Raw genomic sequence first — 27518 nt, forward strand, 5'->3', positions numbered from 1 at the left:
AGATCCAAAGGGTGTGGTGACGGATGGCACAGGTGTTAGGTTACACTGTGCAGCTGCGTAAAAGGATAGGCTACATGCTCCATCCTAGGTGTAAAAATCACCCAAAAAAAGGCAGTGTTCAGCTTTATAACATTTGTCTACAAAGAATGCAATAATGTAAAGAATCACGTAGGCTTCTCTTAAGCAAACATGTAGCCTACGACTTTATTAGAATGCAAAAACAATGTCCATGTTTCATCTTCAAGATAAATGCAAAGCATTTACTGGGCTATCTGACCCAGTAAATCAGGCATTCAAACTATTCCAACTTCCTAGGTGTAAAATTCCTTTTTCAACTTGACTCAAAAAGATGTTGCAATACTGAATGTTTCTCAACGGGGAGGGTGTTTTATTAACTTCTTATGACTGGGGGCAGTATTGAGTAGCTTGGATGAATAAGGTGCCCAGAGGTGCCCAGAGTAAACTGCCTGCTCCTCAGTCCCAGTAGCTAATATATGCATATTATTTGTATATTTGGGTAGAAAACACTGAAGTCTCTAAAACTGTTTGAATGATGTCTGTGAGTATAACAGAACTCATATGGCAGACAAAAACCTGAGAAAAAAATCCAACCAGGAAGTGGGAAATCTGAGGTTGGTCGATTTTCAACTCAGCCCCTATTGAAGATACAGTGGGATATTGGTCATCTTGCACTTCCTAAGGCTTCCTCTAGATGTCAACCGTCTTTAGAAACTTGTTTGAGGCTTCTACTATGAAGGGGGGCTGAATGAGAGGGGAATGAGTCAGAGGTCTAGCAGCAGTCACGCGCATTCACATGAGAGGTAGCTCCTGTTACGTTTGCTTTTCTGAAGACAAAGGAATTCTCCGGTTGGAATATTATTGAAGTTGTTAGAAATATCCTAAAGATTGATTCTATACATCGTTTGACATGTTTCTACTGTAACGGTCCTATAACGGAACTTTTTGACATTTCGCCTGCAACTAGTGAACGCGCTTCGTGAGTTTTGATTTGTTTACCAAAAGCGCTAACAAAAGTAGCCATTTGGACATAATATCTATAATTTATCGAACAAATCAAAACTGGGATTCCTGGGAGTACATTCTGGGAGTGCATGAATTTTATCGAACAAAACATGAATGTATTGTGTAACATGAAGTCCTATGAGTGTCATCTGATGAAGATCAAAGGTTAGTTTTTTCAAAGATCAAAGATTAATTCTCTCTCCATTTCTGATTTTTGTGACTCCACTTTTTGGCTGGAAAAATGGCTGTGTTTTTCTGTGATATGGCTCTGACCTAACAATCGTTTGTGGTGCTTCAGCTGTAAAGCCTACTTGAAAATCGGACACTGTGGTGGGATTAACAACAAGATTACCTTTAAAATGGTATAAGATACTTGTATATTTGAGGAATTTTAATTATGAGATATCTGTGGTTTTGAATTTGGTGCCTGCACTTTCACTTTCAGTGATCCCACTGGCTGGGATCTCAGCCCTAAGAATATGTTGCAATACTGAATGTTTCTCAATGGGGAGGGTGTTTTATTAACAGTACCAAGTAAATATTGACCTGTGTCCCTGAATGACATTACACGCAATATTACAGCTGCACTATTTTAAGCAACAGCGCTAGCAAGCAGAAAGGCAAGAAGGCTCCTAAAAAGAAACTGAAAATACAAATAGAAACACCTTAAAAATAAGGGCAGCTGCTTCGAACTGACGAAGGGAGGAGTCATATGTTATAGTCGTCCTAATCGTGTGATAATGTTTTACTCAAAATGCCTTGTGTGTGAAGGCCATGGATGGGCTGGGACAAGCTGGGACGTGGAGCTGCTGCAGTAGGGGGGGGAGAGGTGTGAGGAAACAAGTTGTCCCCCATCTGGTCAACCACATCTTAGAGGACAGGACAACACTGACAACCAGTCGAAGCTGAATGACAGTCAGGGCAACCAATTGGATGGCTCTGCATGATTGGTAGGTGGGGAATGTTGAACAGCAATGCAGATTAGGGCATATCTCCTCACAAAATTGAGGGAAATGTAAGGGAGAGAAAGGGTAAAAACGGGGGATGGGAAGGCCTAAGTCATTTTATTTTCTCTCAAACCATTTCTGGAAGCACTTATCAGAAATGCTCTTTTGTGAGTTGTTTTCCTAAGGCTGCTCCCCCATGTTGCTGGTTGAGTGGGGAGAAGGCTTACGTTGTGAATAGATTCTAGAACATTCTGGAGGGGTATGTTAATTTGACATGCGGGTCAACTTCCACTGTGCTAATCTGAACCCATCATCTATACTGCTACTACCATATGATGAGTGGTCAGGTGGGGGTGGAAGGCCCCACTTTAAAAAGGAGGGATGGAGTCACTCCAGTTGTGGACAGGGTTCCAGGACACACACACGCGGGTCAGCCATTTGTTCACCAATTGCTAACCCATCTGCAACCGCCGACTATATGTGATAAAGTGAAAGAGGCTTGCACTCGACCCTAACCTGTAGTCCGAGACAGATTGTTCTTTTGACATAGGGTGCAGGATTGTTGCATTATTTAGACGTGTTTCTGCTCATAATTTCCAACATTTTGGTGGGCTGTTAGTCAGCTTGTTTATAATTAAATACACGCGGTTTGTCTTCTGTCGTTACACAGAAGACAAATAAACCCTTGCTCACCAGAATATCATAAATCGATAAGAGTGAATGCTTCAATCTAGTTGACGTCGGTAAAGTTCTCGGTCATCTCTGATTCTTTCGCAGAGCAAAACCTTTTAGGGACCGGGGAGAAAATGCTAAATTTCCAAATGTCACCAGTTTGACCGATTGTAAGGAAACAGAAAGCTGCTAAAAACAACCTAACAATGTTTCTGACAAGATTTCAGTTCCTTCTGGATGCATATTTGATGTGGCTGAAATACTAATCAGCTTTTATGATGCCGATGAAGATAGATACCGTCTGTAGAGGTGCTAACAGCGCATTTGCATTCTCTCAAGATGCTGAACAAAATAAATCATATTTCTCCACTCCTGTTCCCCAGTCAAAAAGTAGCCTGCATTTGGTGCATTCTTTTACAGCAAGAAATGCCTTACTCTGCAGGAATTAATATTAAAGCTATGTGAGGTTGTAGACCTAGTCAGTGTCCAGATTTCAGTTTCCATTTAACCCATCTGAACAGTAGGCTACAGTTCCCTTGACTTGCCATAGGCCTATTTGAAGTCACCGTCTTGTGACTGTCGAATTTGTATAGTGCCTCTCAATCACCACACATAACCAAATCGTTCCCAGACTTTATTTCCCCCCCACCCTTACTTTCAACTCTCCATTCCGCATCTTCAATGTAGCGTATAAATAGCAGAATAATTATAAATTGATGGACTTTGTCCGGGTATCGTTTTCTCTTTATTCAACCCGCCCGCCATCCACCTGCCCTTCCTCTACACAACATTTTATGACCCTAAACCCGACCGACTTGCGGATTTAACCATGGGGACTGCGGGTTATGAGTCAACCCACACACACAGTCTCCGAGCAGTGTTACTTTAGCTTGGGATTGAGTCATGTCAAACTAGACACTAGAACCGTGCAGCTGTGTCAACTATCAACTGAGACAATGACATAGCAGCACCTTGCAAGGCCAGGGCAGACATAAGCCTATTTAAAAGGTGAAGAAAATGATAGATTGTTAATTAAATGTATGTAGTTCTGTCCTTGAACTGTTCTTGTCTAATGATGTTCTGTATTATGTCATTCTGTATTATGTTTCATGTGGACCCCAGGAAGAGTAGCTTTTGCAACAGCTAATGGGGATCCTAATATAATACCAAATACACGCATGACTATCCAACACACACTACTCTAGGGATGGGCAAGGTTAATCAAATATCCGAACCGACGGTTTCTTTTCAAACACTTAAGTATTAATTTTGAGGCTTATTTTAACAATGAAAAAAGCTTCATGTAAATGTTTGATTTTTTTATTTTATTTTATTTTTTATTTTAACTTTATTTTACTCGGCAAGTCAGTTAAGAACAAATTCTTGTTTTCAATGACGGCCTAGGAACAGTGGGTTAACTGCCTGTTCAGGGGCAGAACGACAGATTTGTACCATGTCAGCTCGGGGATTCAAACTTGCAACCTTTCGGTTACTAGTCCAATGCTCTAACCACTAGGCTACCCTGCCGCCCCAAATGATATTGTTTGTTTTCAGGAAAGAGTGGTCTGTGCACAGGCAGCTCAAGATTTGATTGACAGTTCTGGTTGTCTAGCGATAGACATTAATCCCGCTTCAGAAAAAGCATTACTTCAGACAAGTAAAATGCTGTAGTGCACCCTTACAAACAAACATGATGTATCTGATGCCCTATCAAGGGTATGTATAGTATGCATGTATAAAAACTGTGGTAGATATGTAACTTCATTGCCTGACCCTAGCGGTCACACATATGCACTGCTCGACTTGGACTGGAATAGATGCCGGTACTGTTCATATTTTTGTGCAGGAGCCCCACAATACTTTTGAGCTAATATTCTATAAGAGGTGCAGGAGCTCAAGCAGTAGAAAATGTGAGCTGCCGGTACTCCGCTCCGGTGAGCTCCTGCCCAAGTCAAGCACTGTACATACTTAATAGGACCATTATTCTGCATTGTGAATTGGTGTGGAATATTATTTTTTAATTATAATTTTGTGGAGCTCCTGCACAGTTCAATTTGTCACATCGCTAGCCAGGTCCTTGCTCTGTAGAGTGTAGCCTTTTTTGTCAAACTGGTATTTGGTTCCTTCAGAATATATCCAGATACACAAACTCAAGCAGAGAAATTGACAGTGCCACGCATGATATGCACCGACTGGCACCCTATTCCCTACTGGGCCCTGGTCAAAAGCTGTGCACTGTATAGGGAGTAGGGTACCGTTTGGGACGCACAATAGCCTGCCTGCCTAAAGCAGAAGCTATGTGGAAGAGAAGAGCTAACCCAGGCGCCTGCTAGAAGCACATTACTAATACAGCAGCCAGGTTCAAACTCAGTTCACCAAACCTCAATCAAATAATCCTTTCGCCATTCTCTGGACTTCAGCATAAAACAAGTAGGCTACGGTACAACCCCTCCATGCTCAAATGTATGTGTTCACAATTCCCTGGTGAATGGACAGGGGTGTGAATGACAGCTTGATTCAAGTAGGGTTTCATAAATTGAATGTACTTAGTAAAATTATTATACAAATATGGCCCGAGTTACATAGAAGGACAAACAAGATTCATCTAATAGCCCAAAACTGTCTGTGTGACAAGAACAGCTTGGTGTGTAGTCTACCAGAGCTGCCAGTTACCTCTTGTATCAGCTACTGTTAGCCCAGGGTTTCTTAATGGGTGCTTTCCCAAGTGTCTCTACATAGAAAAACATTTAATCAACTTAAGCCTTTGAGAGGCAGCAGGGAGGGACAGATATGAGGGAGTTATGCTGTCTGGGTAAGTCCCGTCCTACACTCTTCAAACGATGTTACAGTTTGAATGGAATCAAGAAAGAGAACACTGTTTTCCCATTCGAGGGGGGAAATAATTGTATGTTGACCAAACTTGACACGCGCATGTGCTCACAGATATATGCACACGCACACACACACACACACACACACACACACGAGTAGGCTGAAACAACTTGGGCTGTCGCTCAGCGTCACACTCATAATAACCCAGCAGAGTAAAGATCCAGTGAGGGTTTGGAATGTAAGGTGACCTCCCTTGGGCTGTTGTGTCAGAAAGTGAGATCAGACTGTGGGAATGACTCAGCAATACCTCACTCTACACCAGGCACCAACTAGACTACAGAGAACATTCTGGAGGATGTTTGATGAAACCAGGGTCAAAACTAATACACTACGGCCTATAGGGACTTAGGGTTCGGTTCCAGTTCAGACGTAGATCAGGGATAGGGAGGAGGAACAGAGCAGTCACACACCACTCATTCAAGACACCTCCAGCATGTTTATTCACAAGGTGATGTCAGAGACAAGGAGAGAGAGAGAGAGAGAAATTATTAAACATTCACAGCACAACATTTACACGTGATTTAGGCTACTTCCTTTGCATACAGTATAGTCTGTTTTTAACCTCTGGTCATTTCCATGTAAAAGCACCCATGAGCACCAGCATGTGAAGTTCATGTCAAATCTGGTTCCAAATGAAAACTAAGAGTCTATATTTGACAACTGACAAGATGGATTTGACAAGATGGAAAAATCTAAGAAATTTGAAATATATAAAAAACACAATAATGAATTAGTAAAGACCCCTGCCAACTAATATCAACACTTACATTTAGTTTAAGAAACATTGGCATGTGCCTTAACTCCGTTAACAAAAACCCACATATCTTTAAGATATTTTCTAATTTATCTCGCTCATTAGGGAGGATAATTAACGTTCACGGAAGTAATAAGTAAAGGTAGAAACCATATCTATTTGGTTTCTTAATTATTAAGTGATTAAAACTTGAAATTAACCAAATTGATAACAGAATTTCCTTAAAATCAGTAAAGGAATTACTGCAATTGAATTGGCTACAATGGGAAATCATAGTCAAACCAGTCTTCCCTTCCATTGGCATATTATTACATTCAACTCAACCATCATTGTTGGTTTGTGGTCAAAGCTCTCTCGGTCTCTCAAACATAATAAACAAAAGTGAACGAAACAATTAAAAATGTAAACTCAAAAGTTTCAAAGGAACAGAGACATTTCAAATGTCATATGGCTATGTACAGTGTTATAACAATGTGCAAATTGTTCATGTAAAAATAAAATAAATAAATGATTGTATTTACAATGGCGTTTGTTCTTCACTGGTTGCCCTTTTCTTGTAGCAACAGGTGATAAATATTTCTGCTGTGATGGCACACTGCGGTATTTCACCCAAAATATATGGGAGTTAATGAAAATTGGATTGGTTTTCAAATTCTGTAATCCGAGGGAAATTTGTGCCTCTTTCCATCATTTTTGGGTCAGAGTGGTCAGGTATTCTGCCATTGTATACTCTCTTTTTAGTGCCAAAGAGCATAATAGTTTGCTCTGTTTTTTGGTAAATTCTTTCCAATGTGTCAAGTAATGACCTTTTTGTTTTCTCGTGATTTGGTTGGGTCTAATTGTGTTGCTGTGGCTGAAATGGAGCCCTGTGGGTTCTGTTTGTGAACAGAGCCCCAGGACCAGCTTGCTTAAGGGACTCTACTCTGGGTTCATCTCGCCGAAGATGATGGCTTTGTTATGGAAGGCTTGGGAATGGCTTCCTTTTAGGTTGTTGTAGAAGTTCTACTCTTTTCTGGATTTTGATAATTGGCTGGTATTGGCCTACTTCTGCTCTGCATGCATTATTTTCCGTTTAACGTTGTACACCGAGGATGTTTTTGCAGAACTCTGCATGCAGAGTCAATTTGGTGTTTGTCCCATTTTGTAAATTCTTGGTTGGTGAGCGGACCCCAGACCTCACAACCATGAAGGGCAATGGGTTCTATAACTAATTAAAGTATTTTTTAGATAGGTTCTAATTGGGATGTTGTATTTTATGTTCCTTCTGATGGCCCTTCGCCCATTCTTTCGCAAATTGTTCACAGCTTTGTGGAAGTTATCTGTGGTGCTGATGTTTAGGCCTAGATAGGTGTAGTTTGAGTGCTCAGGCGCAACGTTGTCTTGATGGAATGTATATTTGTGGTCCTGGCAACTGGATCTTTTTTGAAACAATCATTGTTGTCTTACTGTCAGGACCCAGGTGTGATAGAAGGTCTAGGTGCTGCTGTAGGCCCTCCTTGGTGTCCCTCTCACACACACGCCACACTTCCCATTTACTGTAATCCGCATCTGAGCACCGACCAACACCGGATGTCAAGGGAAGTTGAAAAGTAGTTGAAATTGCTGCCTTGCTTTCAACGTCCACAGAAGACGTTCTTGGAACGGTCTGGATAGGTTTAATTTCAACGTACGTAGATATTTATTTTTTGTTGCGGTCCGGCCTTGATTTGGCCCATCCATAGAGATCCATGATTGGATGTGCCGTCCAAATCTGAAACAACCATAGACGTTTATGTTTACAAGTGTGAAGAGCACCGCACAAGATACATATACAGTTGAAGTCGGAGGTTTACATACACATTAGCCAAATACATTTAAATTTGTCTTTCAATCACCCACGTGGGTATAACCAATGAGGAGCTGGCACTTTGATACCGGCTTCTATAAACCAATGAGGAGATGGGAGAGGCAGGACTTTCAGCACGATCTGCATCAGAAATAGAAAGGAGTTCTATTTTAGCCCTTGGCGTTGCAGAAGCTTGTTGGTGCGCGCGAGCAGTGTGGGTGCAATAATTGAATAACATGGATTTCTACATTTATTTTGCGACGCACGCAACGTGTCTGGTCTGGTCAGCATGTTAGTGTACGTCAACTTCTGACTCACTGGAAACGTGACACAGTGAATTACAAGTGAAATAATTGGCCTGTAAACAATTGTTGGAAAAATGGCTTGTGTCGTGGAAAGTAGATGTCCCAACCGACATGCCAAACCTATAGTTTGTGAACAAGAAAGTGTATGTAAACTTCCGACTTCAACGGTATATATATATTTTTGTATAGTTCAGTACTTTACGGTGCAGTATCATTTACCTTATTGTACTATACTCTGTTCTGTGATGTACTGTACTTTGATGTCTATGTTTCACAAGTTTGGACGTCTATGATTGGTTCAGATTTGGTCCAGTCCAACCCAATTTGGTCTTCTTTGGGGGCGGATATCATTACAATGTGTAGAATAATAACCAAATATTCAAAGGAGGGTATTACATAATTATACCTTTGAGTAGGCCTAGTACCCATTTAGGATACATCACCATGAAGAGAATGACATTTATATCCATTTCTGTGTAGTACAGATTAGGGATCCATGACAGAATTCTGTAACCGGGTGTAAATCCACTTCATTTACTGTCGTTGAATAACCAAAACAGATTTATCATGTTATGGCAGAAACCCCATTCTTTCTGCAGATGCCTTTAACTTCTTATGGCTGGGAGGCGCTATTTCCACAGGTCGGATGAAAAGCGTGCCCAGAGTAAACTGCCTGCTACTCAGGCCCAGAAGCCAATATAAGCATATTATTAGTAGATTTGGATAGAAAACACTGAAGTTTCTAAAACTGTTTGAATGATGTCTTGAGTACAACAGAAGTCATATGACAGGAAAAAACCCAAGAAATAAATTCAACCAGGAAGTAGGAAATCTGAGGTTTGTTGGTTTTCAACTCATTGCCTATCAAAGATAGGAAGTGCAATCAGACCAAATGTACACTAAGGCTTCCACTAGATGTCAACAGTCTTCAGAACATTGTTTCAGGCTTCTATTGTGAAAGGGGAGCGAATAAGAGCTGTTTGAATCAGGGGTATGGCAGAAAGCGTTGAGTTTAGTCACGCGCACGACCTTGAACACGAGCTCTGTTCCTTTTCATTTCTAAAGACAAAGGAATTGTCCGGTTGAAACATTATTGAAGATTTATGATAAAAACATCCTAAAGATTGATTCTATACATTGTTTGACATGTTTCTACGAACTGTAATATAACTGACTTTTCATCTGGACTTAGTGCTCGCGCCTTGTGCATTTGGATTACTGGACTAAACGCGCAAACAAAAAGGAGGTATTTGAACAAATGATGGACTTTAACAAAACAAACATTTATTGTGGAACTGGGATTCATGGGAGTGCATTCCGATGAAGATCAAAGGTAAGTGAATATTTATAATGCTATTTCTGACTTTTGTTGACTCCACAACATGGCGGGTATCTGTATAGTGGCTGAGCGCTGTACTCAGATTATCGCATGGTGTGCTTTTGCCATAAAGCTTTTTTGAAATCTGACATAGCTGTTGCATTAAGGAGAAGTATATCTTTAATTCTATGCATAACACTTGTATCATTCATCGAAGTTTATGATGAGTATTCCTGCAAATTGATGTGGCTCTCTGCAAAATCACCGGATGTTTTGGAGGTAAAACATTACTGAACATAACACGGCAATGTAAACTGAGATTTCTGGATACAAATATGAATTTTATCGAACAAAACATACATGTAGTGTGTAACATGAAGTCCTATGAGTGCCATCTGATGAAGATCAAAGGTGAGTGATTAATTTTATCTCCATTTCTGCTTTTTGTGACTGCTCTCTTTGGCTGGAAAATGGCTGTGTTTTTTTGTGACTGGGCGCTGACCTAACATAATCGCATGGTATGCTTTCATCGTAAAGCCTTTTTGAAATTGGACACGGTGGTGGGATTAACAACAAGTTGATCTTTAAAATTATGTATAATACTTGTATGTTCGAAGAATTTTAATTATGAGATTTCTGTTGATTTAATATGGCGCTCTGCACTTTCACTGGCTGTTGTCAAATCGATCCCATTAACGGGATTTCAGCCGGAAGAAGTTACATTTTAATTCAGACCAGATATTTAAGAGTTTTTGGAAATCGTGGTAACATAACAGAATTTCTGTAAAATCTCCCTCAGTTTTCAAACTTTGCATCTGCACAGTTCATCCAGTAAAATGTGTTTTGTAGAATGTTTAGTGTAACATTATACAGTAGTCCTTGTGCGGAGTCTCATTACTGTGGAATTGCCACTGTGTACATTTGGTAGACGAGCATGCTTACATTGAAAGGATGAAAGGGGTGCAAGAAACAGGGCATAAAACTAACACCTGCCAAATGTGGGTAGATTTTGACATTGGTGGGAAAGATGTCTGTTTCACCAGCAAAGTAGGTGGGTGGTCAGGGCTCCACAGTGCAAGCACATCACTCACATTTGTGAATATAAATAGAAGTATGAGCACATGTATAGCAAAATAAATGCTGCAGTAGCCATTTTCAAAGTGTTTATGTTGTTTGGATTCATAGCTGGTAGCTAATCACCCAAAGAACTAAGTGTCCTATAATATATACAGTTGAAGTCGGAAATTTACATGCACTTAGGTTGGAGTCATTCAAACTCGTTTTTTCAACCACTCCACAAATGTCTTGTTAACAAACTAGTTTTGGCAAGTCAGCTAGGACATCCACTTTGGGCATGACAAGTAAGTTTTCCAACAATTGTTTACAGAGAGTTTATTTCACTTCTAATTCACTGTATCACAATTCCAGTGGGTCAGAAATTCACATACAGTCAACTTAGTGTGCCTTTAAACAGCGAAAATTATGTCATGGCTTTAGAAGCTTCTGATTAGCTAATTTATATCATTTGAGGTGTACCTGTGGATGTATTTCAAGGCCTACCTTCAAACTCAGTGCCTCTGACATCATGGGAAAAAAATCTAAAGAAATCAGCCAAGACCTCAAAAATCTGGTTCATCCTTGGAAATTGCTCCCAAACACCTGAAGGTACCATGTTCATATGTACAAACAATAGTACACAAGTATAAACACCATGGAACCACGCAGCCGTCATACCGCTCAGGATGTTACAGCTTAGTCGCAAATGGGTCTTCCAAATGGACAATGACCCCAAGCATACTTCCAAAGTTATCCAAAATGGCTTGAGGACAACAAAGTCAAGGTACTGGAGTGGCCAACACAAAGCCCCGACCTCAATCCTATAGAAAATTTGTGGGCAGAACTGAAAAAGTGTGTAAGAACAGCCCTTCGCCGTGGTATATTGGCGATATACCACAACCCCCGGGCCTTACTGCTTAAATATATATCCCACCTTGTGTGACAAGCAGGTCCCCGCAGGGATCAGGTCAAAAGTAGTGCACAATATAGGGCACCATTTGGGATGCAACCATTGTTTTGGCCTCCCATGGCCTGCTTCAGATAAAAAGATCAAACATTTCAAAACAATGGACAGCATTGTCTATTGAAAAAGATAGGTCTAGTGGTTAATACTAACTTGCAATCCATTTATGTTTTTGCTTGGAGATTTCATAACATGCGTCAGAAGAGAACTATGCAAGAACGGGGGGGGTGCAGATATGTAGCTGATATAATGGTCAAAGGTACTGGCACATATCCAGGAAGCGCCAATAAAGGCTAGCTTAAAGATCTATCAAAGCTGGTCACACACACACACACACACACAATACCATTTTTGTATTGGTGTAATTTAGTTATAAAATATGTTATGAAAGTACATCTGTTGTCTTAACGCCCTACTACGACATTCATAAGCATAAAAAGTTTTGAACAATATCAGGAAGTCTTGAAATAGCCATGTTGAAAAGCTGAGTAGTTTTTTTGTAGTGTAGTTTAGTAATTGAGCTATTAAATGCTGGGGGGACAAAGAGTTGTCACAGCCGTGACCTTAGAGAGGCCTCCTGCAGGGGACCAATCAGACTTTTAATCACAGACTGAAGAGAAGGTGGGAAAGAGGACAGCTCACATCTCAATGAACTGACAAAGACCGTCATTTCGACTCAAAAACACATGTTAGGCTGTCAAACATGTCCTCCACTCTCCAGCCTCCTCCAGTTATTCTGAGGGCATAAACTAATAAGAGGAAAGATGGAAACTGTCTCCCATCATATGATGACCTCGCTCCAATAGGGCCTTGTTCGGGCAGATAATTAACGGAAGCCTACAGGAGTTAAACGAGAGAGCGGTCTCGTCCCTAAATAATGATCCTGAAGAAAAACAACGCTGGATGTTTTGATGAAGGCAATCAAAAGCCTAAAAAACATTATGTTTTTAAAGTAAACACTGCAACGGCCAGCCTTCAAAACTAGATCATGGGGTTGCGTCATCTCATTTATTTTTGTTGTGGTCGTCACATCCCATTAACACTGAAAAAAAAACAACCATTGAATTTGACACATTTATTCCACCTACACAACCAGGCAAGCAAGAGTGGCTCTACAACACACGTTGTTACGAAGAAATCAATATTCTCATGGACAACCCTGGGCCATATTGCTCGCCAGGCATGGCGATGTGCGGAGCCGAGCGTTGGAAACAAGACTCCTGTTACAGATCCCTTTAAGACCAACCCTCCCAGTCTAACCAGTTGCAGGCGTATAAGAAGCACCACCCACCCAGCGACACCCTGTCCAACCAAACGCAGGCTTTGTTTAGGACATGCCCCACAATGATGCGTATTTCACACGATCACCTTATTCGGATGAGGCACCTCCCACCAAGTCATGATGCGTATTCTACACCCGTCGACCTACTCTGAACACAATGCAAAGAGGTAATTAAAATGTGGCTCTTCTTAGGTGGAGGCAGCCATCGCAGAGGCAGCACCAGTAAAACCTGAAATGGATCAACTTCCAGTACAGAGGAAAGAATGGAGGTTGTGCTAAAAAAGGTTTAAATTAGGAAAACAGGCTAGTAATTTTGTCATAACACAATATACTATATTTACCATTGATGATGGTTAAGCATAAAGGTCTAATGTTGGTCGAATACATTACCAATCATAATCAAAATGCTAAATAGGGCCTAATGGTAAGAAATATTTATTTATATATCTATTTTACAACAAAACAATATTCTACCTATTGACAGAAGCATCAAATGGTTCTCCCTCACCTGGTCCAGTACCAGGTAAATCCAGCACTCTCCAGCTACTCGTATTGCAGCTGAAGGTCGTAACCTTTATCTCTGCCATCCGTGGGAACCATCCACCAACTCACGTTAAACCCAGTCCTTGAATGCGATAAGGATTTCTCCTACATGCTGCAGTTAATGTGTCCGGATCAAAGTTCCCATAATGACTGTGTGTGTGTCCATGCATAGGCCTGTGTGTGATGTGTGTGTTTGTGTGTGTGTGTCAGAGCATGTGAGAGTAGTTCAGCTGTTGGAAGCTCATGGAGTGGTGCGCAACGCTTCATGTCCTTTTCTACAGCTCTGCTAAAAGAAAAGGTCCGCGCTAACGAAAAAAAAAAAAAAACTCCACTCCATTCATTAAAATCACAATTTAACCAGCACACATCTACAAATTGGTTTTTAAGTATTGAAACCAAACCATATGGATTTGAATGAAAAGTATTTGAATAAACATGAAAAGGTGAATGTAAGAAGCGAAAATCATTTAAATTAGGCTTCATGTTGTATTAAAACGGCATATAAAACAGTAAATAGGTCAGGACCCAGACAGGAAAACTAAGGAATGAAAATGAATTATTTTGGCTATATTATTTCAATTATTTCAAGGTTATAGCCTACAAAGACATACACTGTGAAGCATTTGCGAGTGTGACACAACAGGCTGGTAGGGACATAAAGCTCTCAGCATTTAAACATTGCGATGTATTAAATCATTATAATCTATAAATTGCACATATAGGCTGTGACTTACTTAGAATTAAATACAAATTAATGGAAAAATTCCCTTTTGAAACACAAGTTTGGCCAGTCTGTGGTGTCAGGCTCATGTGATGGTGCCTGGAGAACTGGCCAGCAGTGGAGAACACCCTCTACACTTAGAGCCACTGGGGATGCTAATCACCCTTTTGGCCACTCTTACCAGGTTGGGCAGAGATGCAGAGTAGTTGATTTTATTTTTCTATTATGATGAGGCCTAAAGGATTTTAGGCACAATAACCCAATCAAAACAGAAAGCTCATTGAATGTGGGAATATGCCAGGCCTATGGGGCCAAAATCTATTATGGCCTATTGTAAAGATAACAAAAATTAATGAAACTTTTAATAGGTCTGATTTTTTTGTTTAGAAATAATTTGCTACAATGACACTTCGTTATCTACCCACCGCATTCCTTTGTTATAGCATGTGCACATAGTAAGTGCACATAGTAAGGGCACATGGTAAGGGCACATGGTAAGGGCACATGGTAAGGGCACATGGTAAGGGCACATGGTAAGGGCACATGGTAAGGGCACATGGTAAGGGCACATGGTAAGGGCACATGGTAAGGGCACATGGTAAGGGCACATGGTAAGGGCACACTCATACTTCTGGGAAAAATGCAGTTTCAGATTCCACAATAGTTATTTAGTTGGATACTCCCTTTCTTGGCCCTCATCTTTATAAGTCACCTTGATTTAGCCCCCATGTTTTATAAGTTTATTTATGAAAATATTTAGCTAACATGACAGATAAAGCAAGGGGCTAGAGCAGCACACAAGTAGACGACAAATGCAAGCTGGGATGGGGTGCTATGGAGCGAAATTGGAGCGGGCGAGAAGGCCAAATCTCACCCCACGCTCCAGTCAAATTGGAGACGCTCAGCTCCTCGCTCTGCTCACATACTCTGTGTGTGCGTGTCTACACACGCCTGTATGTGTGTAGGTAAAATACTTTCCATCCATATTTGCCAAATGGTAGGAATGGTTAATTGTTTTACATTGAATGACGATTAGCATAACTGCGATTTCCCCCTAACATTTTTTTTTACGTTGTAGCCTCAAACTTATTTTAAAATCAAATAAAATGTTATTGGTCACATACACATATTATTGTGGGTGTAGCAAAATGCTTGTTTTCCTAGCCCCAACAGCGCAGTAGTATCTAACAATTCATCATCTGAGATGTTAATGGCGTGCCCACCATCAGTTAAAACACAGCATACTCTTGAATACAGGGTGGGTCTAAACTACCAAATATGCTAAAATTAAATCAAATCTGAGTTTACGCGTTTTAGGGAATTGATGTTAAATGTACTTTTTTTATGCAATTTTAATGAAAACACTTAAATTACGCTCAACCAATGGGTGTCTTATGGTAGGTTGGGGTATGGAAAATGGGTCAACTTTGAGCACCTATATCTCCAGAGTGTTTTACCATTCGGGTCCAAAAATGTACTTTCTGACCACTTCTGCCTTGGGCTGGGCAGTATACTGTATTTTACGATATACCGTTATTGATGCACAGACTGGTTTGGGTTTTTACTTTACCTTCTATAAATGGTATTTGAATGTTTGGTTTGTTAAATGCAATACGCCATGTGTAACTTTGACTTTTATTGTTAACGTCGCTACTTCACTAATCTCTTTCAGCTCTCTTTCAATGCTGCTTTCCACACAGGCCTAGCCCCGCCCTCTGTCACTCAAGGAGCACATTTGTTGTTCCTCAACATCGAGACACTAGCGTTCAGTCTGCATGGCCAAAAATCACACGAAAAATCGTCCGATTAATCGGTATCGGCTATTTTTGGTCCTCCAATAATCCGTATCGGTGTTGAAAACGCATAATCGGCCGACCTCTAATTCCAAGTACCCACTACTATATTCTAACTACAGAATTAGAATTTCCACAATTCCAACAGTTCACCCAAGTGTTTTTCTCTAAGTCACAAGTCAAATCGCAATTGTAACATTGGGTTAAAAATAAAGCCTAAATTGTTTGTGCAGCACTGTGGCAGTGTGGAAACAATCTCAAATGAGTGCAGGAAATGCATAAAATTAGTGTTTGGTTTAATTGAACAGTATAAAACAATAATATCACTTTGAACGTATGTGTTACTATCCTTGGGCCACACAATACTCAGAAAGCAAATTTAGAACTTGTATTATTCAAAAATATAAAATACTGTCATACCATCCAATTTTTTTCATACCATGGTATGATCTTTTGGCCATATTTACCATGGGCAAATACCTAGGCCTATATACATTTTCATTCAATTCAAAAGGGGTGTAGTCAAAAAGTGATTGAAATCATACGAAATGACCCAGAGGGTAGAGAAGCATGTGCGCCTCTGCACTTTTAATTGGGCCATTAGGCCATCAGGGAGCACAGGCCACAGCACACTGAACTTTAGACTATAGGTCGGGTTCAACCCGTGGGTATACCCACTCCTCTCCTCATACACGGTACAGCGCACCTGGTTTTGTAAACACTATGCCAGTGGTTTCTGCCTTTGAAGTCTCTTAATCGTTCAGGTTCCTCCATGAGAAGGGAAAAAAAGCTTAAATACACCATAGTAAAACGGGGGAAAACAATTGGGTCTGAAAATAATTCTTATCTCAAAGGTTGAGATTTCAGCCAGCTGTCCCAGGTACTCCCAGCTGGGGCAATTAGTTGACTGTAGGGTTTTAAAAACACACAAAAACAAAAGCCAGTGTCTGAATAGGCTAGAGAGAAGTAAAACTCTGAGGAACCAGCAAACCTATGGTGTGTTTCTGTGCTCCCCAATTCACCCAATGATACATGATGCATATGGTTCCACTTCCAGACTGGTTTGGTGGCTTCAGCACAGGAGTGAATGGGGGCCAGTGTGTCAGTCAAACCACTCCCTGCAGAGCCTACCAATGGTCAGGCTTCCTCTCAAACCTGTCCTGACCTCTAGGGTCTGGAGGGGTGAAACACTTTGGCCTTTAACATCCTACTAGGCCATGACAAGTCCAGGCAGGAGTCTGGTAAATTAGCCCATTGCCCTTGTTCTTCGCCCATCTTTTTCCCCCTCCCCTTTTAAAATCAATGTTTATTTGTGGATTTTCAAGTAATTTTCACCTCTGGTTTCTCTTCAGGTCATGTACATTGTTTGCCTTTTTCCTGCCTTGTTGAGTGGGGCTCATATATTTTTCCTGCTTCTCCCACCTGACTGGCTGGTCCATGTTTCTCTTATGTGAGGCAGAGGGACAAAAATAAAACATTTGGTAAAAGATTTTCAGGAATGGAGCATTCTGGGAGGAGAGTTTGAACAAAGGGATTGTTTCAGGTGTGTTCTGAGCTAGGTTAAGTTCAGAGGGAGGCACGGCCCCTTGGTTTGAGATGGGGGAAGAGATGGATTGAGGTGGAGGGAGGGGGATGTTGGCTTGAGGGCATGAAACTGGAGGGTGCGTGCATCGGAGTGTACTTGGCCTGGGCAGACTAGGCTTGAACTATCAAAAACAACCAGCAAAGACGGCGTTTTAGTGGGCCAAATGTCACCCTTCAGCTCTTTCTCCAGTCAGTATTCCAGGAAAGAGACTAGTGTTTCCATATAAGCAGCAGCTCAAGTATATGCCAAAGAAAGGTGTACAATGCCTGCTACCCAAAACACACGTGAAAACAACTGCTTCTACAGAAACCCAAAAGAGCAAATCATTTAGATGTATGAATAAAGCTGTGATTGCTCAGACTGATTTCAAGTGTGCCTGACTGGAACAGATTATTCATCATGAGCTGAAATCTTCAGCTCAGAAGCCAGACCCGTCTGAGGAGATCTGAACAATACCAAGTAATAACAGCAGTAATACCAATAGGCTCTGCTTTCATCTCTCCAAGTCAATCGTCTGACAGGATAACATCCCAAACCCAGTGCACCTATGAAAACACGCTGTAGATCTGTACATATAGATTTGCATAATCATCAGAAATAGGCCTGCATTTTGGCCTAACAGGAGAAACAGATGTTGCTTTAAGCACATTATGGTCTGTAGCCTACAGCAGTAACCAGCCATACCTCTCTTGGTTGTTTCCTGGTAACTCTGCTTCTATATTGATTGGTTAGATGCAAAATTAGGACAGAAGGATCTAGAATATAGGCTGAGGAAATTGCTATATGCTCTAAGTGGCTAGGAGCTAGGATAGCCTAAATCAAGGCCAAAAATGTATACACATACCGTTTTATTAACTTACAATAGGAATATTTCTGTCCACAATAGGGTGTTACGCAACGCAACATTTCCTGCTTAAAATGCAACCAGCAAACCACAATATTTTCATACTTTCGGTTGGCACTGGCAGTATCTAACATTTGCAACAATGAGCCAATTTTCTTGTAGTGGAATGCCCTGGAAAACTGATTAAAGTGGGGAACCGTTATCATTTCTGGGAAGGACAAAAGCTGAGTAAGTGGCTTGAATCAATGCTGTTTTCCATTCAGGTTATTGAGTACCCTCCCCTGAGTCAACCAACGGCTTCCAAATTCATAAACTAGATACTTGTTGTGTTAGCCTCCTCCTACGGTTGCTCCAATACCACACACACACGTCTAGAAGACAGCTGATAGGATTCCACCCAGACCTAAAAGGTCAATGGGGGGGGGTATTTGTCAATTGTGTGGCTTATAAAAACAAATAAGAGTGAAAACAGGCAGTGAAAGCACTCACACTTTAAGCAGCATATTCTCCCAGTCCTACACCATATCAAACAGGCTAGGGAGGGGCCGTGTAATCCGAGAGAACAGCTCTCCATTAAATTGGCTATAACATGGAGCCAGGCCTGAGCTAGCAGTGCCATCGGTCCAATGCAGCAGCAAGCGAGGTGCTCATCACCCTCTATTCATAAAACCTCTCTGACTCCAACACATGGGCTGCAATGGGGACAGGGTCGTGGGGGAGGTCACCCTGTCTGGCCAATGTGCAATCAGTAGGCTTTTCTCTCTCTACGCTCCAGTCAGGGCTAGTCCTGTTTATGTGTATTTAACCCCCTGAAACCATTACCCAAAAAGCACATGTCAGCCAGACCCTGATCTCTCTTTAAATTCAGTCAATGGATTTGCAAACTGCAGAGGCCCCAGTACAGCAGCAGAGCACAACAGTCAAGGCCTCACTTGCTCAGCTACACCAAGAGTGTACTGTAGTGTACCCACCCATAATGACAGCAAACAACCAGGAAGATAAACTTCCCCCTCCCCACAAGATGAACATTAGTGAGATTATTAGATCTTGGAGGAAGTTCACACATCAGAAAATGACAGCACTGTAGTGCTGAGATCACATATGATGCAAGGATATGCAACTTAACACATTATATAACAGAAACCTACAGATGTGTAACACACTAACCAGGGGTTGAGCAGGTTAGTGTGCAATTAAAGGGATTCACATGAACACGGTTCCTGGTTGATAAATGGATGGGACAAAATGACAATATCTGCACTGACGTTAGACAGTATACAAGCACATAGGAGACGGTTGAGATCATGGCATGGCAAAACCTTGATGTGTTGATATTGAATACAATGATATTGTTCCTTGTTTTTTTTCTAGCGGCCTTGTGTATATCGCTAAGTCACAATTGAGGCTAAATTGAGATGTTACAATTATTTAGCAAACTAGCTTGGTTGGTTTCTGCTAAAGGAAATTATTTTTTGAAACAATTAGTGGAAAACGTGGCGCCTGCAACTGCCAGTGGTTGCGCCATTACGTAAACCTCGCCATAAATTACTCAATTGGAAATGTATCCAAAATTATAATGTGATCTATGCGACAATGCATTTTCTAGGCTAACGTTTAAGGGTTGCGAAAATGGTTCCCCTCTCGCACGATTGCGATCATTCGATAGAATTGCTCGGGTGTGTGTATATTATGCACGATTAAGTTTAGAATGCGGTGGCGCAGAGATGCATTAGATCGTGTGAAATACAGCAAGCTTGCAAACTACGTTTTTAAAACGGCCTAAATACATTTATACAAGCATGTTAGTGGACTGACTAGGGGTAATTTGGATACTCAAACCAAGCGCTTCGGCGAATAAGGCTTGACATTGACACAATTGTAGCTGGTAACGTTACAGTTAAATGTTGATATCAATGTTTTACGATGTCTGGTCAACTGTATTTTCCCTCGCACTCTCCCATAATTTAAGAATGGCATGGCTCATGTTCACTGGCTAGCTGAAGATTACTATAATGGTGTACCCTTGGCAGTATATCGTTCAGCTCCAGCGAATGCAGTAAGAGTAACAAACCTAACGTTACCTATACTGTCTGTAGCTAGAACTTGGATTTGAAAGGAAGGTAGGTAGACCCAGCTATGCAACATTAAAAAAATCTAAATAATGGTTGAGCATTACTATAAATGCGAGATGTCCGGCATGCAGGTTACCAAACAAGTTAAAGGCTAAATGATGTTGCTACATTTCAAAGTTATTTTTTACTACGGAGTTAAAAGTAACAAAGAAAAAGGAGGAACCTACCACGTGACGAGGAGCCGATCCGGTTAAATTTTTAGAAACAAATCCCGCACTTTGATAGTAATTTCATCAAGGAAAGAAAATATGTTGAAAAACAAATAATTCGAGAATGCCTCTTCACAAAATCCGTCTCGTGCGATCCAAATTGGGTAACCCCGTGTTACTCCCGAAATCACGAAATGGGCGAAACAACGAGTACTTGAGGAACCGAGTCAGCTTGCTCTCTTCTCTCTCCCTCTGCAATTATTACTGTTCAATCGAGTTTATTTCAAATGCGGTTGAATTGGTCTTGTTTCCCAACGCCATTTATCGACGATTTGTTATGTATTTTCCACGGCAATCCGTTTTTATTGTTGCCGTTTTAGGGAGAGCGTCACACAGAAAATGGCGGCTCTCTCCTCTCCCTCGGATTTCAAGTCTGACAAACAGAACCCGAGAGCAAAGCCGCGGCGGGAGACATTCCTCATACTCGCCACTAGTGGAACTTCAGCCTGTCTCCGCTAGAGGGAGCCAAAGTCGAGCGTTCCATTTTCTAAATGACTGAAACTGGGTTGCTGTGTCTTCCATCATGGCTCAATTAAATCGTGACTTGCAGTTATTACATGTCACGCAAGAGCCGGAATGGATCCAGTTTCATTATAACCCTAAATCAAAACGTGGTTCTTAAGGATTGGAGAAAGCGAATGGTTATGGGTTCATAACTAGGACAAGGACACATGGTTAGTTATAAATATCTATGATACTACCCTGCAATATTATGATGGCATTCCCCAATGGGAAACACTCTTTTCACACCAATTCGATACCGAAGTTACCTTTTCATAGCAGGTTAGGATAATTAATGTAGCAGGTTAGGAAAAGAGTTAGAGAAAATGGTGTCTACAAAAATCACTTTGTATCTAAGTGTCGTGAAAAGAGTGTGTCCCATTCCCCCATAGAGGAAATATATGGGTGTTGCATAGAATTCTAATGTAGGGCCAGGGGGAACCAAAGAACACAACACTATTTCCATTTCTTCAATGCAACAGAGGGCACAGATGGGCAACACAGCCGATTCTGTTGCAAAACTTTTGTCTTTTGCAACAGAAATTGTTAACTCCAAATGAGAAAAAAAAACAAGTTAGGTCCGTTTCGTTCTGTTGCAAGACACAATGAATACACCCCTGAACTGTGTCCCTGCCTTCTCAACAAAAACCAATATATATATAAAAAAAAAACACTTCCCCTGGCCCTGTACCATTTTTGTGTGCAGATCTGAAGGTAACAGATAGGCAATGCGTGTAACTGTAACCAATAGAGCAATAGTAATGGCGTCTTTTTGTAAGCACTAACTCTGCCATGGTTCGTTGGACAAAGCCTATGAGTTTTGTAGGGGTTTTTGATAAAATGCAGAAATGGGGTATGTGGTTAACACAGGCTTAGATCTTATACGTTTTGTTCTGTGAGAATCTTTATCAGCTAACGTCACTTTTTGTGAATTTTGAGGCTTTTTTTTTTTAAACACGAAACGCTTCCTAATTCATAAAGGTCATGTTAACTGACTGGTATTATCTCATAGAACAAATCTTATAAGATCTTCTAAGCCTGTGTTAACCTCAGACCTTATTTTCAGCGTTTATCCCAAAACTTTGTTCTTTCCAAATAGGAATGGCTGAATGAACCGGAGGTTACTCATTTATGTTTTTTTGGACTTCAAGCTGGCGAGCTCTATATAGGCAAAGGATGGTCCTGTAACCTCTAGGGTAATCTAATTGCAATCCTTCACTATATTACTTACAAATCCAGTTCCTTTCATTAGGCAAACATAAAACTACTTACAGTTTCAGATGAGAATAAACATCTATATGGATGTCATATCCCCTGCCTTATGATCCCCGCCTTTGATATTCCACCTGTTCTGTATTCTGCAACTGTCCACTCTACTAATGTACTATTCCGCCATCTAGTGGTATATAGTAGAGTTAACGCCCCCTATATTGGATAAACCACTCCTCCACTTGTGTCAGCATATGACTCCCGCACAGTATTTCTGTAACAGTCTTTAGGTTGCAATGCCAGACAGTGACACAATATTGTAGTGATACATCATTTCAAATTATAGTTAAATGTCAACCATAGTCATTTAAGGAACAATGCACTTTGGCAATCTGTCCAAAATTATTAAAACCAAGCACTGTGCATGTAATAACTCTATGCATGATGATGACACATGTTCAATACTGTATCATGCAACACATGTGTTGTGTATACATACCTTGCAATAGCAAAGCTCACCTCCAACCAAATCCATCCTTAGGGTAAAAATATCCACTGTGTCTTCCAGGTACACTTCATTCAGAAAGTATTCAGATTCCTGCACTTTTTCCACATTTTGTTGCGTGACAGCCTTATTCTAAAATGGATTAAATAGGTTTTTCACCCTCATCAATCTACACACAATAATCCATAATGACAAAGCAAAAGGTTTTTAGAAACCCTATTATTTTTTTTAATACATTTGAAAACATTTCTAAAAACCTGTTTTCACTTCATCATTATTGTGTGTAGATAGATTATTATTTATTTTTTGAAGGGGGGATTATTTAATACATTTTATAACAGGGCTGTAACGTAACAAAAGGTGAAAAAAGTGAAGGGGTCTGAATACCTTTCGAATGCACTGTTACTTCCACAAGGTAATTCCTCCACTTCTTTGTCCAAGGTACCTGTACATACAAAGAAACTGCATTATAAATCAATAATATATAATAATCTATAAATCATGACTGACATAGGCCTACTTGGCATGGCCACTACAAAGAATGTCGAAAAACACTATTTGTACAGAACATTATGTGATTGATTTTTGTTGTTCTGAGTTTGTATGACAATCATATTATATTTATAGAATGACCTGGCATCGTGCCATATTCAAAAATTATTCTGCAAGTTATCTTGTTGAATGTTGGTGAATATGTACGTGCAGCTACAGTAACACTAGACTAGGACATAATCTTCCACAGTCTTCTAAATTAAGAATAAAAAAGTGTATTCATTTGAGACTCAATACTCTTTTCGCTTGACTGATTTTGTGGAAACGGGCTGTAGCCCATAATCAAATATGTTGGCTAGCTAATAGCTAGCGAACTCCACGGCCCTTGTCTAAGTAAGTTAGCTAGCTGGCGCATCTAGCATAGCTTGCTAGCAATCCCTGCGCTAAAATCTATTACTAACTTATAAACGTAGCTAAACATACACAATATCATGCACTGTGACTTACTGTGCAAAATTCTACTGTAAATATCAGTTTTATCACAATTATTATTTACTATATAGTGTATATAATTTTGCAAGTGTGTGTGCCTACTGTACGACACCCGAAGAACGATAGCAAGCTAACGTTATATACACTATTTGGCCTGTTGACTGCAACCCCACAGTAACGTTAGCAGTTTTACCTTAGCATTTCAAATTTGATCATCAAATAAATCAATAACATATAAAATAAAACACTTAAATCCCATATCTATTCATTTTATCTTCTAACATAATCCGTTTTGTAAAATTACGTGAGATAAACTCAGTTTTAACATGACAGAGTGAAGAATTCATGTTCACTTACCTGCACAAGTCAACCAGTCATGAACCGGAATTACCCGCCTGCCTAGCACTGTGATTCGTCAACTTGGTTATGCAGCGATGGCGATTGGTTTATATCTTCTAGTCTGCACGGATGGGTGTTCGGTTGAAAGTAAATAATATGGAAGTTTACCAGTTGTTGTCATTAATATACAAGCTCAATAACAGTGCAATACTTTAAAATAAAATAATTTGGTTAAACTAAATAGTTAGCCAATTACTCTTCAACGTCAATTTCACCAAATTATCCCGGTCTCCACCAAATCATTTGCCACAAATTACTTTGTATTTAGTATCCACATTTCAACCCTTAATTGGCTAAACGGAGCATAATTTGTACCTAGTAATAGCCACTGTGAACAGTCGAAGCTGTTCATTTGCTTTTTCAGCAACCTAATACGGTGTTAGATGTGTTGACAAGCTGATGCTGGGTCACAACAATTGGATCACTGTCATTTGAAGGGGATTTTCTTCAGGCTGCTGTAGTGTGTAATATTACATTGCTGGTCTAAAGTTGTATTATACAGAGATAATGGTGCTAGCCTAGGTGGTTGTAAGTGGAGTGGCTCAGTTGTTGAGGACCTGAAACCGACTTGGTGTATTGTCAGTTAATGTCATGCCCCACTTGCAGTGGTCTTTCTGTCCTTCTACATGATAAGACTAACCTTAAAATAACCTTCCTAACCTCCATATACTGGCTCCAAGTTCCTGCTTGCATCAGATGCAATGTCCTGCTATGGAAGTGAGGGCAAGGATACGTCAGATGCAATGTCCTGGTATGCCAGTGAGGGCAAGGGTACAGCAGATGCAATGTCCTTGTATGCCAGTGAGGGCAAGGATACAGCAGATGCTCATCCCAGTTCTTCTCTGATCCAGGTCCTCAATTGTGAAAATATCTTCCCACTGCTGTCAGAACCACTGAGTTATATTCATCTCCTGTCCTGAAACAATACTGGTTTCCCCCCCACTTAGAAATCATGAACTAATCAGTGTTCTCAATGCAATTAATTGAGACTGTGATATAAATCCATACTTAATTTAAACTAGGCTAAAAAATGTTGTTCAGTTCCCCAATCATTGTCCAATTTACTCTGATCAGCATCTACTAAGATACATTGTCTTATCAAGTGTTTGTAAAGGCAAACACAGCCAACAAGTCTTACATTTACTGTCTTATCGGGTGTTTGTCGGCAGACGCAGCCAACAAGTGTTACATTTATTGACATCACATTTTGGGGGAGTACAAGGCAGTCAAATAGAGGACATGTTTAAAGTAGTTTATTCTATAATCTCAAATATCCTTAAAATGAATAGCACATATATACATGAACAGACATTAACCCCAAATACAGAGCACATTTTAAATTAATACCCCAAAGCACTTGCAAAATGAGAACATGTATTTTATCCTGGCTGTGCTGAGGACAAATTAAGTTGTTTGCCTTAGAAAAAAAGGACCAAAACTTTAGGAAAGGCATTTCAACTCCTTGATATGGGGCAATATTTCTGAATGTGGCACTGAGATTGCCTTTCCCAACTGTACGTTAAGAAGCACATCAAGAAACATTGTATACATACACATAGAATCAATGCGGAATTCCCCAAACACACACTTGGATGTTTGGTTGATTAATTCTAGACCAGATGCATCCAAATATTGAAACTGGGCATTTAATCCCCGTCATCATACCTTGTATTAATGTGGTCAGTGAGGACCAACCCGTGGTAGCCTTGTGCCAGATCAGTTTGTGGTCTTTCAAACTCCATTAATGTAATTGTCAAGCCAAATGTTTGGTACGGCAAATGACAAGTAGTTAGCATGATAGTTCAAACAGACCAACACTCAGGCTAAACCTGTGGATCATATTTTAGCACATTTGTTTCTAGAAGTATTTCATGATGAATCACCTCAAAAGAACTGCACATCAAATCTTGTTGACAGGTTGATGAACCACTGGCTTCTCATATCGTTGTCAATAAGAGGCACTTCTAAAACAAATATGGTTAAATGTCACTTTTATTTATTCATCTGTGATCGAGACATCTGTCATTGCTAGATCTCAAGTAGGAGATATTATCTGTCTGCTTTAGCTGAAACTTGCCGGGCCGTAACCATGGTTGGAACACCTTGGACATCCCAACGCCCCACAGAAAAGGCGAGAAATGTGCTTGTCCTCATTTCTCTCCCATACATTTAATCACAGACCAATCAGGAGAGAGGAACCAAAGAGTTACAGGCTATAACACAAGTGTTTATTCAGAGTAAAGCTGATAAAAAGAACATAAAAAAAACCTAAACATTAAGACAGGATCTTCCATGAATGTTTGTTGTTTATTTTTCTTCCGTGGGCATGAGCGCAGCGCTCCAAACCTAAAAGAAGCGAAAGTGATGTCTTTCAATGATGAGGGACAGGACATTCAAAATCAGCACTGATGGGGCGATGTGGTGCTGATGAGGTATTCTAGGAAAAACAAACCAGAAAATAAAAAAAAAACGTCCACACATGGCTGCATGGGAGCCGACGAGAATGATAAGCCAGTGAGGACTAAGGCATGACAGGAGAAGGACGAGGATGGTGGTGGTAGTGGTGTGTGTAGGGGTCGAAGAAAACGAAACCAAGAAATAGCAGATGATGAAAATAAATCGGAGGTACTGTATTAGCAGCAGTTTGTTTTCCTTTTTTTCCTCTTCCTCTTTAATACTGGAGTCCAGCGGTTGGCTCCAGGTTGGCATGGTTTTTAAGTCCAAAAGAGGGGTCGGGGTGGAGGGGGTAGGGTCAGGTGAGTTACAGGACCTCATCGCTCTCGGCAGTGTGGAGCTGTGTGTCATCTGCATCGGTCATACTGCTCTCCTGCGACTCCTCCACCTCAGCTGCTGGGGACAAGGTGGAGGTTAGAGGTCAAAGCATGGCTCTGACAGTGACATTTTTCAGCTTCCTTCTTGAAGTAACAAATACAGAGACAGAAACCTGACCATATTGGCATTCTCGCCCTAAGATGTGTACTTTAGTGGTAGGCCACTTGGCTACACCTTTCTGGAGTGTTTCACATATACTATTCAAATTCGGACGTACAGTGCC

General features: G+C 40.6%; 1 protein-coding gene and 1 pseudogene across 2 annotated transcripts in view; both read right to left on the reverse strand.

Moving 5' to 3' along the window:
* The window catches only part of LOC135555844 (KAT8 regulatory NSL complex subunit 1-like), an 80397-nt pseudogene extending 55934 nt beyond the window's left edge, over positions 1-24463 (reverse strand).
* A 1238-nt stretch (positions 24464-25701) lies between these two features.
* LOC135555845 (cell division cycle protein 27 homolog) overlaps positions 25702-27518 on the reverse strand; it is an 18365-nt gene continuing 16548 nt past the window's right edge. Inside the window, exon 19 of one of the 2 annotated variants that reach the window (XM_064988612.1) lies at positions 25702-27310. In XM_064988612.1, coding sequence (XP_064844684.1) covers positions 27225-27310 — 86 coding nt within the window. In that variant the 3' untranslated portion in view covers positions 25702-27224. Of the gene's footprint in view, positions 27314-27518 lie in introns of both variants that reach the window. The other variant, XM_064988611.1, reaches the window with a different exon arrangement.

This window comes from Oncorhynchus masou, chromosome 15 (genome assembly GCF_036934945.1).
Source record: "Oncorhynchus masou masou isolate Uvic2021 chromosome 15, UVic_Omas_1.1, whole genome shotgun sequence".
Classification (NCBI taxonomy): domain Eukaryota; kingdom Metazoa; phylum Chordata; class Actinopteri; order Salmoniformes; family Salmonidae; genus Oncorhynchus; species Oncorhynchus masou.